The sequence below is a fragment of the Corythoichthys intestinalis genome, chromosome 4, assembly GCF_030265065.1.
Source record: "Corythoichthys intestinalis isolate RoL2023-P3 chromosome 4, ASM3026506v1, whole genome shotgun sequence".
Classification (NCBI taxonomy): domain Eukaryota; kingdom Metazoa; phylum Chordata; class Actinopteri; order Syngnathiformes; family Syngnathidae; genus Corythoichthys; species Corythoichthys intestinalis.
This window is the reverse complement of record NC_080398.1, coordinates 32,670,778-32,688,243: the sequence shown is the minus strand read 5'-3', so window position 1 is coordinate 32,688,243 and position 17,466 is coordinate 32,670,778. Positions and strand designations below refer to the sequence as shown.

Sequence of the window (17,466 nt, the reverse complement as noted above, 5' to 3'; positions counted from 1 at the left end):
TTTCCAATTTCTGATGAAAAAACGGAGAAAATGAGCTTTTTGTAACCGCATACATTTCAAACATAACTTTGACTTTAACAAAGCTATTTTTTGCATTAGTTACATTCCAAACATCTGAATAATGTTTTCCTTTTACAAAATACCATGAACAACCAGACAAAAAGAGCTTTAGATAGCAAAGTAACAATTTATTCACACACGACTACTGAGAGATGACGGTTTGTCGCCGAGATGACGCCGTTGTCGCCACGTCAGCTGTGTAAACTTTTCCCTCATCGTTGTCTGTCTCACAAAGATGGATTATTTTTGCATTTCTGTGGGGTCTGCTTGGCGAGCCGCTCCACGGGGGGTTTCACTCGTTTTGCACGGTCGTCCAGCGCCTGGCGTCCCAGGCGTCCTCTCGTTGTTTTGTCCGGTCGGAGCGCCACCTGGCTTCATGCCGCCAGCGCTCTGACAAAGCTGCCCGGCAGTTCACTGCTGTTGAATCGGTTGCCTGGTCTTCCAAAATGCGCTACTGCCCTCCAGTGGCCAGTTTTATTGCTTTAAAAGGGGTTTGGAGCGTTGTTCTTTGTTTCTCAGATACAGCGGAAGCTATATATGCTTCTTATAAAAAAAATTTTAAAAAAACGCAAAAGACGTATAAATACGTTTGTGGGCCAGTGGAGCATTTAAAAATAGAACGTTTTTATACGTTTCTGGGAGCAAATGAGCTAATTCTGTTTTTTAGAAGGATATCCTGAAGGAAATTTTCAGCCGTTATTTTATGATTCCCTGTACAATACAAATCTTTGCCTGACCTTTCGTGGGGCTACCGTTGACGGCTGATCCATTTAGACTGGGAGGAGATGGCAGCGATTGAATGACCTATCACCAACAAATACATTTGAAGTCTACTTAGTTTATTTCTGTCTAACGTTTACCCAAAAAATGACTCAAAACCAACCAATTTCTAACACTGAAGGACCGCAAGGACAAACCTGACCAAGAGGCGGCGACAAATCCTCACTTATAAAATCTTGGTGTTCATCCAAGCATAGGCTGACAAGTTGTGTCGTGTTGTGTTGTGTACATGCACTTTGTGTGTTTGTGCATTCAACTTTTGACTCGTGAGCTATTTTGGGCTCTTGGCTGCAAAACCAAAACGCTCTCCTTACAAATGTTCGTGCGTTCAACCAAAGGAAATTATTTAATATATCAATAAACACACAACACAAAATAAAACACATTTGAAAAAGATCAATGGATCGTTTTGTGTCAGATAATTATTATATTACATAACGCAAATTTGCCAAAATTGGTGAAATTAAAGGTCATTTCCTTTTGATCGTTAATCAAATTTGTCATGGAAGCTTTTGGAATGTTTGGCAAGGCCGAAGTTGGTGAGTTTGAAGGTCATTTTGAGGGGATTACGTTGCAGCTTCCCAGAAAATAATTTTCTTTCAGATCCCATATTTATGGAATTATTAATGTGCTTTTTCATGGCAATAGAGCAATTTCAAAAACGAAACCAAAAATAATTGTGTGATTTCAAGAGAAACAGTGCCAAGAATGTTGAGTTCAAGGAGAATTTGAGGGTTTCTTTTTTTTTTTTTTTTTTTTTTTTTTTTTTTTTTTTTTTTTTTATAATTATTTTTCAGAAATATACTACCATATACTCTAAATATACTCTGCTTCTGCCCTGTCACTTTCAACAAATACACTTTAATTGCATTATTCATACATTTGTATTGCTTTTGGAGGTTTTATCTTTTTTATTTGTCTGTTGAAATACGTTAAAATGAAAATACACAGTGTATGTTTGAAATGTTTTATTTTCTAATTTAAATTTTCTAAAGGGATTAAACTGCCTCTTAATTGCACATTTTTAGCTTTTTCCAAGTTTTATGGGAAGATTAACCAGTTGAACCTGAATTAACATTTAAGTAGAAGTATAGTATTTGCACCCTTTGTGATTTTGCCAGTTCATCCACTTAGAAAATAGATTGAGGTCTGAAATTTCAATCATAGATGCATTTCCACTTACAGAGACGGAATCCCCCCCAAAATCTGGAACTCACATTGTGTTATTTTTAGGGCTGTCAAAATTATGGCGTTGACAGGCGGTAATTAATTTTTTAAATTAATCACGTTAAAATATTTGACACAATTAACGCACAAATGCCCCGCTCAAAAAGATTAAAATGACTGCACAGTGAAACATGTACTTGTTGTGTTTTTCGGAGTTTTGGCGCCCTCTGCTGGCACTTGGGTGCGACTGATTTTATAGGCTTCAGCACCCATGAGCATTGTGTAATTATTGACATCAACAATGGCGGGCTACTAGTTTATTTTTTGATTGAAAATTTTACAAATTTTATTAAAACGAAAACACGAAGAGGGGTTTTAATATAAAATTTCTATAACTTGTACTAACATTTATCTTTTAAGAACTACAAGTCTCTCTATCCATGGATCGCTTTAACAGAATGTTAATAATGGTAATGCCATCTTGTTGATTTATTGTTATAATAAACAAATACAGTACTTATGTACCGTATGTTGAATGTATATATCCATCTTGTGTCTTATCTTTCCATTCCAACAATAATTTACAGAAAAATATGGCATATTTTATAGATGGTTTGAATTGCGATTGTGATTAATTAATTTTTAAGCTGTAATTACCTCGATTAAAAGTCTTAATCGTTTGACACCCCTAATTATTTTTCAATAATTTATTTGTAATTTACTGGGGTTCAAAAGTATTTGTATGCCTGAGAAGATCAGTGCTAATATTTAGTGCAGTAGCCTTTGTTTGCAATTACAGAGGTCAGACGCTTTTTGTAGTTCTTCACCAGGTTTTCACACAAGGAAACAGGGATTTTGGCCCATTCCTCCACACAAATCTTTTCTAGATCTGTCAGGTTTTGGGGCTGTCGTTGACAAACACGAAGTTTCAGCTCCATACAAAGACTTTCTATTGGATTGAGGTCTGGAGACCGGCTAGGCCACTCCAGAACTTTGATATGCTTTTTACGCAGCCACTCCTTGGTCTGCTTGGCTGTGTGCTTCACATGATTGTCATGTTGGAAGATCCAGCCACGACTAATCTTCAAGTCTCTGACTGAGGGAAGGAGGTTGTTGCTCAAAATCTGACGATACATTTCACCATTCATCCTCTGCTTTATACAGTACAGTCGTCCTGTCCCCTTTGCCAAAAAGCAGCCCCAAAGCATGAGGTTTCCACCCCATACTTCACAGTGTGGATGGTGTTCTTGAGGTTGTACTCGTCCTTCTTTTTCCTCCACACAAAACAAGTAGTTTGCAAAAAGTTCTACTTTTGTTTCATTTGACCACATGACTTTCTCCCATTACCCCTCTTCATCATTCAGATGGTCCTTCACATTTACTGGCTTCAACAGGGGACCCTTCTAAGCAATGCGTAATTTTAAACCATTGCACCGTAGTGTTCTACTGACCGTGTAGTTCTAGTCTGAGCCCTCACTTTTCATCATGAGGGATGCCCCACGAGGAGAGATTTTACATGGAGCCCCAGTCCGAGGTAGATTATCAGTCATGTTTAGCCTTTTCCATTTTCAAACAGTTTCTGCAACTGTTGATTAATTCCCACCAAGCTGCTTTCCAATTGTCCAACAATTTTTTTCTCTGGTGTCTTTCGAAGCTCTTTGGTCTTGCTCATGGTAGCAGTTGGATTATGACTCACTGTGGGGTGCACAGGTGATAATTATGAGCTCAAATGGGTGGTGGATTGGGTAAAGGTGGATTTTTTTTTTTAAAGGTAGACTGAAAACTCTGAGTGTCATAATTATTGCACTTCTGAATCCCAGTAAATTACAAATAAATTATTTAAAAAAACAACCATACAATGTCAGTTCCGGATTTATTTTTTACACTATGTCTCTGTAAGTGGACATGCATCTATGATTGAAATTTCAGACCTCTACCTATTTTCTAAGTGGGTGAACTTGCAAAATCACAATGGGTGCAAATTCTTATCAAATTCTTGTGACTTGAAGATCCGCTCTGCGACTCCCAATTTGGCCAACTTTCAAAATTGTCCGATATGCATGTGTGATACATCATTGGAAAGCTTAAAATCTCAATTTTCTGGGGGAAGAGACATTTTGAACAGGAGGGCATTCTTAAAAAAAAAAAAAAAAAAAAGTTTTTTAAACAGCAAAACCCTATCTGGAGGCGAGAGCACGCGAGAGCAGAATTACAGACGCCATGACTTTAACGAGATATTGTCGCGTACTTACCTTGTTTTGATCCAAAAACTCCATGTCGCATGTATCACTGAGTGTCAAGACACAGCTGTGAATGGCCACAGCTGGATTTTGGGGGGATTTTATGGGTGAAACATGGTAATATAACAGGGGTCGCGATGCAGAAATCGCAGACATCAAGGAGTGGTCGAGATTTTCTTTTTCATATATTTACCCTTTTAAACGTTTTTTTTTTTTTTTTCTATTTTTTTTATTTGGATCGGTTATTTATCATCTAACATATCCAGGGCTGCAGCTATCGAATATATTATTAGTCGATTAACCGATTAATCGATTAACTAGTTTGTTCGAATAATCGAGTAATCGGCTAAGGAACATAAAAAATAAAATACGTAAACCGAGCCTCAAACGGTATAAAAAAAATAATAAATGAGGATCTATGTACAACAAAAGAACAATTGGCTAACTTACACAGCAAAAATCCGCTAGCTTAAATGCTACAAAACGCGAACTTTTTTTTTAATGCTCTAAACAAATGGTTCAGACACATATTCCCTCAAAAAAAACGGCTAAAAATACTTATAAAATACTTTACGAATGCATTAAAAAAACATTAGCTCAAACAAAAACTTAGCTTATGTTGGTCTTAACAGGGAGCAGCTGATTTCAGCCATGTGAAATGTGGCCGAATAGAGGGCAGTGTATCCGCCCAAATTAAAAAAAAAAACTAAATGCAAACACTTAAAAAAAAACATTACAACGCCACTTTAATTAAACTAATACTCGATGCAGCAAAATTTAATTCAAATCTTTTTTTCCTAGTCGAATACTCGAGTTGATCGATTAATCGTTGCAACACTAAACATATTGGAGAAAATGCGACAGTAACAAAAAAAAATACAATTTTCATTGTGACATAATTTGTTTAAAAGTTTAAAATATGTGAGTGTAAGTTTTTTTTTTTTTAATTAAATATGAGACATCAATTAATGATTCTAAGCTAAAAACGACAGACATTTTGAAGAATAAATATAATTAGTTACCTTCGTTTCATGGCTGGGTTGAAACAAAAGTGGTTGCACTACGTCTGTAAACGGAGGTACCCAGGGTAAAAGGGACATATTAAAAATAGTTCGGGGGCTTAATAGGCCATGAATCTGCTATGGCAGCATATAGACATATTGTTCTATCAAACACAACAGTTCTTTTGGCTTAAAATACATCAGTTTATTTTATAGAGGGTTGCAAGAGCAGAAACTGCTTTTTCAGTCTTGTCTGTGTTTTCCGCCATATATATATATATATATATTTTTTTTCAATTCTGATTGGCTGCCATTGCCGTTTATAGAAGTCCAAATCATTCCCCACAAATGAGCAAAACAGAAGCACGTTTAACAAAGTAGTACTCTTTTTTTATTATTATTTCTTCAAATCAACACATTAAACACTTTTGACACGAAACACACAAAGCATCGCTGTTCCAGACAACATACACACATACCACACACACATACACATTTCTCCCAATAAACAGCGAATTGGGCTTTTGCTGGGAAATTTCCGGATGAATCTGAAGTGACCTTTACAGGTGAACTCAGCTTGACTTTCGCTTAACTTTTGATTGAAACTGCGCATCAAAATACTTCATCCTTTGTTAGGGCACTTGTTGAACTCATTGTCCTGCATTGATGATCAATGGCAAACGATGAGTTAAAGACAGTCAATTTAAAAGTCATTTTAAAGGATTAAATAGCTCCTTCCCAGCCATTTTTTAACATCGTCCCTTCCAATTATGATGGGATTATTCAAGTATTAGCTTTGAATTTTGTCCATCAGCTCCTTTCAGAAACGTCAAGTAGAGCAAAAAGTGCTGAAGCATTTCATTTCAAAGTCCAGTCAAGTTCACTTGTTGAGGTCATTTTAGGTTTATATGGAAATTTCCCATAAAAAATTTATATCACTGACTTATTAGAAGCAGCAAAGACTAATACAAAACCAAAAAAACGCCACGTAGTCTAACCATCAAACACCGTCTAGAGTCGAACGTGCACGTCAACAGGAGTTCAAGTGCAAACAGGAACGTGAGCGCCACCGAGTAGCGTTCAAAGTCATGACACTGCATAGTTCTTGTACGTGTGTGTGTGGGTGTGTTACATTATTGCTCGGATGCATAGACTGGTCGCCGAGTTCACTCTGATCGTGGGGGAGGGGTCAGTACGGTGCAAATAGGACTTGCGGGTGGGCGGTCCTGACAGGGCCGGGGGCGGGGCGAAGTAGGGTGCTGGCGGAGAGGGGCGGCGTAGGGAAGAGGGCGGGGTTAGGGGCGGGGCGCTGAGGGAACGTGTTGCCTAAGACGGCAGCGGCTGCCATCAGCTGAGCGGGAAGCAGGTTGGCGGCCAGTGGGGGGCGTGGACGATCTCCGCCCAAACTCAACTTGATCTGATGAATGACATAAAAAAATAAGATAAATAATTTAATTAAGCACACATTTACAAGATAATTTGGTTATTTTAGCTTTTGAACGTGATGCGTTTTTGGAAACGTCAGTGACGAGATTTACTAAACATCGAAGAAAAAAATCGTCCTTGACGAACCTAATGTCCGATTGTGAACACTAAAGACAACTTTAGCGGACCTACTACACGTGTTTTGGTAAAATAATTTTCTTTCTGTTGAGCTTCGTGCTTTTTTTTTTTTTTTTATATTGTCACACTCTATTCAACATGTGTTCGTAAACATCCAAGACAATTTCGTAAATGTTTTATTTACCCTAACATATTTTTGTAAACAAGACAAGTTTTCTAATGAACTTAACAGAAGACTTTTTGTAAACGTCAAATGCATTTTTGTCTGATAAAATATACGTTTCACTGAATTAACTGTACGGGTTCTTCAAGCATCAAAAGACAATCTGTTACAAACAACTGTTACGACTCAAGGAAGAATATTAGCCATTTTTTATTAGTTTTTTTAACATGTTTTTGTATTTATCAAAGCTGTTTTAAAAAATGAAAATATTTCGTCGAGGAAAAATTTTATCATGACGATTACTGGCTAAAAATGTGGCTTTGGTGACTAGAACAAAATAAATGCCAGTTTTCATCTGATGAGACGAAAATGCAACATAGTTTCTGTCATATGTTTACAATGCATGACATTTTCATATTGTGTATGGAGTACGTCAGCTTGCATCGTAACAGTGTTTGGGTCGTTTCAACCTCCTCATCGGAGTTTAGGATGTGTTTTAAGCTAGGCTGCGCTGCATCTTATTGGTTTGGAAACACATTATAAGATTTGTTTTATCATGAGGAGAGAGAATATGCAGTGTTGTTTTAGCCTTTAACGTTAGCATAGCATTCATGTTAGCATTGGCATCAATATTAGCATAGCGAGCATCCTCTTAACTCATTTGCCCCCCAAAACGTATAAATACGTTCTATTTTTAATTGTTTCAGTGTCCCAAAGAGGTATTCATACGTCTTTTACATGTTTTTTTTCACAAGAGACATCTCTAGGTTCTGATGCAACTTAGCACAAAAGCACAATGCTGAAAATCAATTATAAAGCAATAAAACTGGCCACTGAAGGGCAGTAGTGCATTTTGTAAGACCCGCAACCCGACTCAACGGAACGAGTGGCCGGGGTGCCGGCGGAAGAAGAACGAATGGACGTCCAGGACGTCAGACGCCGGAAGTCCGAGCAGGACGACCGGGACTACCAGTGCAGCGGACGATGCCGTTGAGTCCGTGCTGCTCGCCGAGCACACAAAAATACACACGGTCCCAGGCTTCAACTGGGACCGTGTGCATTGGTCAGATGAGACCAACATTGAGCTTTTTGGCAACAAACACTCTAAGTGGGTCTGGCGTGCCACGAAAGATGCGCATGCTGAAAAGCACCTCATACCCACTGTGAAGTATGGGGGTGGGTCAGTGATGCTGTGGGGTTGTTTCGCTTCCAAAGGCCCTGGGAACCTTGTTAGGGTGCATGGCATCATGAATGCTTTGAAATACCTGGACATTTTAAATCAAAATCTGTTGCCCTCTGCTCGAAAGCTGAAGATGGGTCGTCATTGAGTCTTTCAGCAAGACAATGACCCTAAACATATGGCCAAATCTACACAGAAATGGTTCATCAGACACAAAATCAAGCTCCTCCCATGGCCATCTCAGTCCCCAGACATTGTTTTGTTGGCAAAAGGGGGTTGTACAAAGTATTACCACCAGAGGTCCTAATAATTGTGACACACATTATTTGATGTCAAATAATTTTTTCTTTTTGTGGGATTATTTCCCCACTAAATGAATGCACTTGTATTGAAGGTTGGATTTTTCTCTTTTTTTTTACCATTAAAGTCCCATATTATTTGAATTAAAAAATATATATATTAGAAGCTAAAAAAACATCTTTTTCAGAGATGCCAATAATTATGGAGGGCACTGTACCTATACATGTATTCATTTTTCAAAACAAAAGACTGAAGGTCTTGAAACATGTTTTCGTATTTATCAAAGATAACTTTCCCTAACACAAATGAATTTTGTCTTTGCTGAATCTGATGTGTTGGCATTTTGAAAAATCAAAGAATATTTTTTGTTTTTCGGAAAAATCAATGCCCAACATTTTCTGGTAAACATCAAAGACAAATGTGTCCTCTTTCTTAAGCCGAACATAACCATCAAAGAATATTTAGTATTCTCGGAAAAATCAATGCCCATCATTTTCCTGTAAACATCAAAGACTTCTGTTTACCAAACCCAGTGAACTCCTCGTGAAGCCGAACATCTTTTTGTAAAAGGATATTTAATCTCTACTGAACTCAACATAACATAACACATTTGACTGAACTGAGCACATCTGAGATTGTCTGATTAGTGTAATTTTCTGAAGTAAAGCAAAGAATAGCACATCCAAATGAGAAAAAAGGTCTCCCGATTCACTCAATTGTTATTCTGAGAGCGAAGGCAACGCAGACCACCAGCAACTCCGGAAATGGATTCTGGAAGAATGGCGTTCATTACTCCAGAGACCTTTTACTCCAAAAAAAGCCACGGCGATGACGATGAGCAGGCAGCCAGACACCCAACTTTTCCCTTTTCATTTGTCACCTGAATGGACCTCAATGTAATTTTCAACCGCTGCAAGTGTGGAAAGTTTCTTTCCCGACATCACACACGACAAGCTGGTTTGATAAAAACCCTGCAATTAATATAAATTCTTGTTTTTCGACCCTTCTCAACTCTAAATGTCATTTGAATGTGGTGAAGCAATCCCCTTGAATGTCGCTTTTGAATAACAACTTTCACTTGAATGAGAATAAATGCATGTTACCATGAGAACGACACAAACAGATTTCATAAACATTAAATGGTTCAGTGCTATGGACAAATTCACATTGGTTTATCACTAATAGACGTCCAATCCATCTGAACTGAGTATGAGTATCTGAGAAAAAAGGTACTCATTAAAAAGTGCAAAAGTACTTGCTTTAAAATGTACAAAAGTAAAAGTATTTTGTGCCAATGCAAACATTTAAAAATCTCTGTGTGTGTATATACTAGTCCTTCTCAAAAAATTGCATATTATGATAAAGTTCATTATTTTCTGTAATGTACTGATAAAACATTAGACTTTCATATATTTTATTACACACAACTGAAGTAGTTCAAGCCTTTTATTGTTTTAATATTGATGATTTTGGCAAAAAAGTCAAGAAAAACCAAAAATCCTTATCTAAAAAAAAATAGCATATCATGAAAAGGTAGTCTAAAGAAGCTACTAACCTAATCATCTGAATCAACGAATTAACGCAAAAACCCTACGAAAGATTCCTGAGGCTTTTTAAAAATTCCCAGCCTGGTTCATTACTCAAAACCGCAATCATGGGCAAAACTGCCGATCTGACTGCTGTCCAGAAGGCCATCATTGACACCCTCAAGCAAGAGGCTAAGACACAAAAAAGAAAATACTGAGCGAATAGGCTGTTCCCAGAGTGCTGTATCAAGGCATCTCAATGGGAAGGAAAAAGTGTGGCAGGAAACGCTGCACAACCAGAAGAGGTGACCGCTCCCTGAGAAAGATTGTGGTAAAGGGCCGATTCCAGACCTTGGTGGACCTGCAGAAACAGTGGACTGAAACTGGAGTAGAAACATCCAGAGCCACCGTGCACAGGCGTGTGCTGGAAATTGGCTATCTAAAAAAATTAGCATATTTCATTCAACCAATACAAAAAAAGTGTTTTTTAATACAAAAAATGTCAACCTTCAATTAATTATATCAGCTATGCACTCAATACTTGGTCGGGAATCCTTTTGCAGAAATGACTGTTTCAATGCGGCGTGGCATGGACGCAATCAGTCTGTGGCACTGCTGAGGTGTTATGGAGGCCCAGGATGCTTCCATAGCGGCCTTAAGCTCATCTACAGTGTTGGGTCTGGTGTCCCTCAACTTCCTCTTCACAATATCCCACAGATTCTCTATGGGGTTCAGGTCAGGAGAGTTGGCAGGCCAATTGAACACAGTAATGCCATGGTCAGTAAACTATTTACCAGCGGTTTTGGCACTGTGAGCAGGTGCCAGGTCATGCTGAAAAAGTAAATCTTCCTCGCCATAAAGCTTTTCAGCAGATGGAAGCATGAAGTGCTCCAAAATCTCCTGATAGCTAGCTGCATTGACCCTGCCCTTGATAAAACACAGTAGACCAACACCAGCAGCTGACATGGCACCCCAGACCATCACTGAAAGTGGGTACCTTGACACTTGACTTAAGGCAATTAGGCATTTCCTTCTCCCCGGTCTTCCTCCAAACTCTGGCACCTTGATTTCCGAACGACATGCAAAATTTGCTTTCGTCTGAAAAAAGTACTTTGGACCACTGAGCAACAGTCCAGTGCTGCTTCTCTGTAACCCAGGTCTGCCATTTTCAGCACACCCCTGTGCACGGTGGCTCTGGATGTTTCTACTCCAGACTCAGTCCACTGTTTCTGCAGGTCCACCGAGGTCTGGAATCGGCCCTTCTCCAGAATCTTCTCAGGGAGCGGTCAACTCTTCTGGTTGTGCAGTGTTTCCTGCCACATTTTTTCCTTCCCACAGACTTTCCACTGAGGTGCCTTGATACAGCACTCTGGGAAAAGCCTATTCGCTCAGAAATTTCTTTCTGTGTCTTAGCCTCTTGCTTGAGGGTGTCAATGATGGCCTCCTGGACAGCAGTCAGGTCGGCAGTCTTGCCCATGATTGCGGTTTTGAGTAATGAACCAGGCTGGGAGTTTTTAAAAAAGCCTCAGGAATCTTTCGCCAGGGTTTTGAGTTAATTCGTTGAGTCAGATGATTAGGCTAGTAGCCTCTTTAAAATACCTTTTCATGATATGCTATTTTTTTGAGATAGGGATTTTTGGTTTTTCTTGACTTTTTTGCCAAAATCTCGAAACACGGCGATTTATGACAGCGTCGCAATTTCTTAGGCATACTTAGGCGGAGGTCTACTTTCTCCGAGTTTAATTTTATGTATTTGGCATGAACCTTGTTTTTGCTGAAACTTGCATATGAATTTTTTGGTAAACTTTGGCTTTATAAAATTGTATGCAAATGTTTTCATTACTGATGCGAACATTCAGGTGAAGATCATCTTTATGAGAAGGAGAATCATTTCTTGGCCGAGTATTTTGGAACCACACAAGAAATATTTTCCCCGTTTCGCCTCGATTCCTTAGATGAGAAAAGGCAAAACAAAAGGGTGGAAGAGGGAAAACCCCTCCCAACTATGCTGCTATGATAGGGGAGCACAGCGTGTTTTGAAAATTTCGTCTTTTCTTGGACTTCAACAAAAAGAGTCATTTGTGAAATGACCGTGTGTAATTAAAGACCGTATATTGTATGAAAAGCATCACCACGTGAAGACAGTAAAATTTTACGACGTGAGACAAAAGCCAAAATGACGGTGCTGGAGTGATTTTTCAGCCTCACACACACAATGAAGCTAATAGTGTGAAAAGGTGAGCAAAGTTATCCGGGCTAATCTTGTGTATCCGTAATGGAAAAGCGGCACTCCGGCGGCGCCAGCGCCACGTCACGGCTTATCAATCACTGTTGGGGGACGGCGAAGGGGAGGGAGGAGAAAGCTCCTCTCCGTTAACTTGCTCGATGACGCCTTGCGGGGAATAGACATTTTCCTCGCGACTGGTTGCAAACTCGCCCCGGGAGGTTCTCGCAATCTTTTACTTTTGCTAAACTTGAAACGGGTGTTATTAACGGCATTCATTGACTGACATTGATAGAGATTATTTTAAATAATTTTAGAGGCAAAGTTAGAAATGCCCACAAAAAAATAAAATTAATAAAGAATAAAAACAAATTGACTACAAGTAAGGAAATAAATACAAATTTAAAAATAAAATGTAAAAAAAAAGAAAGTGACTGACATTAGTAGCAATTATTTTCAGTAGTTAAGTCAAAATCTAAAAAAAAAAAAAAAAAAAATTCAAAAAAAACAATGACATAAACAGAAAATATTTTTGATATTTTAAGAAGTTTAGTTTTTAAATTAAATTAAATCAAATTTTATATATATATATATATATATATATATATATATATATATATATATATATATATATATATATATATATGAATAAAAAAATATATTTTTTTATATTTAAAAAAATTACAAAAACAAAATTGACATTGAGGACAAAGTTTTAACAATTAAAGCGCCAAATTTGGAAATGACATTTTGTAAAATAATTGAATAAATACAGTAGAAAAATAAAGTAAATTTATTTATTTTTTTCAAATTATCTAATTAAAAACACTAAAAAAAAAAACATCTGTTTCATAATTAAATAGCTAAAGTTGGAAATGACATAATAAACATAATAAAATTAATAAAATATATTTTTTAATAAAAAATAACTTCTGACACTGACAGCATTATTCTTAATAATAACATAAGAATAGTTGCAAATGGCAAAAGTTTAAAATAAAAAAATGGATAAACTAGAAGAGCAGAAGACCCCCTAAGCAGCCAAATTCAAAGCATCGCCACCTTTCTGACCTCTGTGACCTTTGATCTAATGCTGCAACACATAATCGATTAACTCAAGTAAATCGATTAGAAAAAAACTTCGAATTAAATTTTGCTGCTTCGTGTATTCGTTTAATTAAAGTGGCATTGTAATGGTTTGTGTTGAAAGTGTTTGCATTTATTGTTATTTATTTGGGTGGATCCACTGCCCTCTAGTGGTAACAGCGAATATGACATAACCCATTTAACATGGCTGAATCCAGCTGCTCACTGTTAAGACCATCATAAGGTAGGTTTTTGTTGAGATGTTTGTTTTTTTTAAATGCATTCATAATTTAGTTTATAGTTATATTTAGCCATTTTTGTGGGAATGTGTTTGAAAGATTTGTTAAGACCATTGTAAGACCATTTTATAGCATTTAAGCTAGCGGACTTTTGCTAAGCAAGTTAGCCAATTGTTCTTTTGTTGTACTTAGATCCTCCTTTATTTATATTAGGGCTGCAGCTATCGAATATTTTAGTATTCGAGTAATCGACTGAAATTTTTATCGATTAATCAAGTAATCAGATAAAACCTTTTTTTTTTTTTTTTTTAGGTAAAGAGCAATTATAAATATACATGAGGAAAAAAAGACATTTAATCCAATACTGAACCATTTTCAGTCAATCAGTGTCTGTATTTTCGATGTACATTGCTGAAAACAGCCAACAATTGCATCTCAGATGTGACTAGAAAAAAAAATCACTGCTTTCACTCAAAAAATTTCTAGATCTTATTAAAAAATAAACATATTTCTTACCTAAAACTGTAATTACGCCTGATAACACACATCACTTGAAAGCTATGTGTTTTTCCCACGTGTTTCAATATAATTTCCATTTGTGTCAAGCTATTATTAAGTTCTAGTTAAGTTTTAAGTTAGTCTAAACTGTAAGTACTGATAGGATTTTGAGTTTTTGCAGTGTTCAAAATCAATATATAATACCTGCTGTATTGGAGCACATTAGGGCCCAGTGCTACTTGGTGTTTTATTCAGCAATGACTACTGAGTCAAAACTGACAGTTAGCTTTATTATGTTTTAATTATATACCCTCATCACTCTACAGCGCTGTGTTTTTACAGATTATATAAAACCTGTATGTAAGACACGTTAGCCATGCATCGATAGTGGTCATAATCAATAGAAACCTAGCCCTCCGAAGAGCTAACGTTACGTGACCGAGTGACAGTAACGTTGTATGTATTAGCGATGAGAAGTGTACTGCTTAAAGATGGCGGCTGTTTACTGATAGACGCGGCCGAGTCTGTCATTTCCTATCTAGTCCTAAATGCATGCGATATCTATGAGACGCATCGGACACTACCTGCTACCACACTAGCATCATGCGGGCGTAGTTTTTAGCAACGTCGGCGTAGTTTGTAGCGGCTGTCGGCTGCAGTAAGTTTTTTTTTTCAATTTTTATTGCTTCTTCCTCTACGCACGTGACGTCAGCGCGTTGTCCCGCATTGAAAGTAGTCTGGGCAAAACGTGATGCTTAGAGCTGGCAAAATTAAACGATTCCTCGAGGTGAATAAAATTACTCGGGTCAGTTTTTAATCTCGAGTTGCTCGAGTATTCGTTTCAGCTCTAATTTATATATACCGTTTGAGCCCTAAGCTCAGGTATTTTTAATTTTTATGTTCCTAATCCGATTACTCGATTATTCGAACCAACTAATTCATAGATTAATCGACTACTGAAATAACCGATAGCTGCAGCCCAACTTTGATCCTTTGTCAAATTTGAGCTAAATAGGCTAAGCGGTTATCAATTTATTGAGAAATTCCTTTTCTTTCTTTTCTGTGACCTTTGATCCTTTGTCAAATTTGACCGAAATAGGCTATGCCGTTATCAATTTATCGAAAAATTCCTTTTCTGACCTCTTCAATAGCACCGACACATGATCATTCACCCACCGTCTGTTTGGCGGCTCCTTTGCTGTAGGGGGTGTACTTGGGTTTGGCCGGTTTGCCTGCCGCTCGGTCTTTATGACGACGACTGCTGATGTGCTGTAAAGGAGAAACAGTTTGAAATGAATGAGATGAAGTATTATGTTTTGACTTTGAACTTCAAAATCTTGTCTTTTTAATTAAAAAAGAAAACGTTTTGTTTTACATTCTCGGTTGAAGGAAAGGTTAAATATTCTATTCAGCAAGTGATATAATTGTTCAACGAGTAAAACGTTCTCACTTCCTTGCCATAATAACTCAATGTCATTTATGCCACTTTCAAAAGTCATATTGTGAAAGTTTTTTTGACAAGTCATGCCGCCCTGCGAACGCAACGTCGTCGTCAACGTTGTTCGTTAACTGTTTGTGTTTGTGCGCCGTCCTGTTCCCAAGGCAACGCGATGTTCATATTTCCAAAGACTGACAAAGATTCATGTTGCGCCGATTTTTTTTTTGACAAGCTGTCTGATAATGATGCAAGTGGAGCGTCGCCATGGCAACTGACGAACCGGAGCCACCGCCACCACTGCCGCCGCATTATGACAGCCACCAAACATCCGCTCGTCTTCTCGCCACTTAACATGTTCAATGTTCAATCAATAAGTAAAAAAAAAAAGAAATAATTAAAGAAAAATCGCTTCACATACATCAAGAAACATTAAAGTATACAATTTACCATTAAAATAAACCTTTTTCTTTTTTAAGTAAGAGTCAAACATGATGAAAATAGACATTTTAAATAAAAAATACAAGTTTCTTATATTTTTAGCAAATAAATTTAACTTTGTTAAATATTTTAAAAGCAAAAATGCAAAACAAATACACTGACAACTGACCAACGGTTAAAATGTTATTTGGATAACAAATTATTAATACAACATCTGTACAAATAAATACTTAAATACATAAAAAATAATGTTCCTAAAGCATTGAGCAATCGCTAAAATCAAATTCATATGTAATGTAATAATAATTTGAAATACATTAATCAGTAGAAACAAATGTGTAAATAATTTATATTTACGTATATTAGGGCTGTCAAACGATTACAATTTTTAATCGAGTTAATCACAGCTTCAAAATTAATTAATCGTAATTAATCGCAATTCAAACCATCTATAAAATATGCCATATTTTTCTGTAAATTATTGTTGGAATGGAAAGATAAGACACAAGACGGATATATACATTCAACATACTGTACATAAGTACTGTATTTGTTTATTATAACAATAAATCAACAAGATGGCATTAACATTCTGTTAAAGTGATCCATGGATAGAAAGACTTGTAGTTCTTAAAAGATAAATGTTAGTACAAGTTATAGAAATTTTATATTAAAACCCCTCTTAATGTTTTCGTTTTAATAAAATTTGTACAATTTTCAATCAAAAAATAAACTAGTAGCTCGCCATCGTTGATGTCAATAAATACACAATGCTCATGGTGCTTCAACCCATAAAATCAGTCACACCCAAGCGCCAGCAGAGGGCGTCAAAACACCAAAAAAAACACAAGTAACAAGTGGACATGACACTGCTGTCATTTTAATCTGTTTGAGCGGGGCATGTGCGTTAATTTCGTCAAATATTTTAACATGATTAATTTAAAAAATTAATTGCCGCCAGTTAACACGATAATTTTGACAGCCCTAATTTATATGAATAATAAAAACTTTTATCATAATAAAAACAAAAATCCTATACCCAATTAAATGAAAAATACTGCACATACCGTATTTTCAAATTTTAAAAAATCTAAATGTATATTTTATTAAATTTTTTTTTTTTTAAATCAGCAGAGTATAACTCAGTTGTTTAATATATAATTTCTCAACCTAATAACACAAAATGTAACGTTAATATAGCAAATTTAGAAAAACATTAACGAAAAATAAATATGACCAAATAAAAAAACAGGATATTAATATTTTATAACATAAAGTATCTTTACATTTATACAGCCCAAATAAATACAGTAGTACCTCTACTTACGAACGTGTCTACATCCAAAATTTTCTGGTTAAGACACGCCTCAACTGGAAAATATTGCCTCTTATTACGAAAGAAATTTCAGGATCCGAAAAGCAAAAATAAAGTATGGCTGATACTTGCAGCTCCCAGAGTTTACTGAGTGGAATGTAATTTTAGCTGCTCTGCCATTGGCTATTGCCTTGCATTCCTAGCATCCAATTGGCTAAGAAGGACATCTTCTGTATTTGTATGAGTGT

General features: G+C 36.7%; 1 protein-coding gene across 3 annotated transcripts in view; it reads right to left on the bottom strand.

Annotated features, from left to right (window-relative positions):
* Nucleotides 1-5,287: 5,287 nt before the first annotated feature.
* znf385d (zinc finger protein 385D) overlaps nt 5,288-17,466 on the bottom strand; it is a 293,701-nt gene continuing 281,522 nt past the window's right edge. For 2 of the 3 annotated variants that reach the window (XM_057833411.1, XM_057833410.1), the window contains 2 exons: nt 15,204-15,296; nt 5,289-6,665 (listed from right to left, as the gene is read on the bottom strand). In XM_057833411.1, coding sequence (XP_057689394.1) covers nt 6,438-6,665; nt 15,204-15,296 — 321 coding nt within the window. In that variant the 3' untranslated portion in view covers nt 5,289-6,437. Of the gene's footprint in view, nt 6,666-15,203; nt 15,297-17,466 lie in introns of all 3 variants that reach the window. The other variant, XM_057833409.1, reaches the window with a different exon arrangement.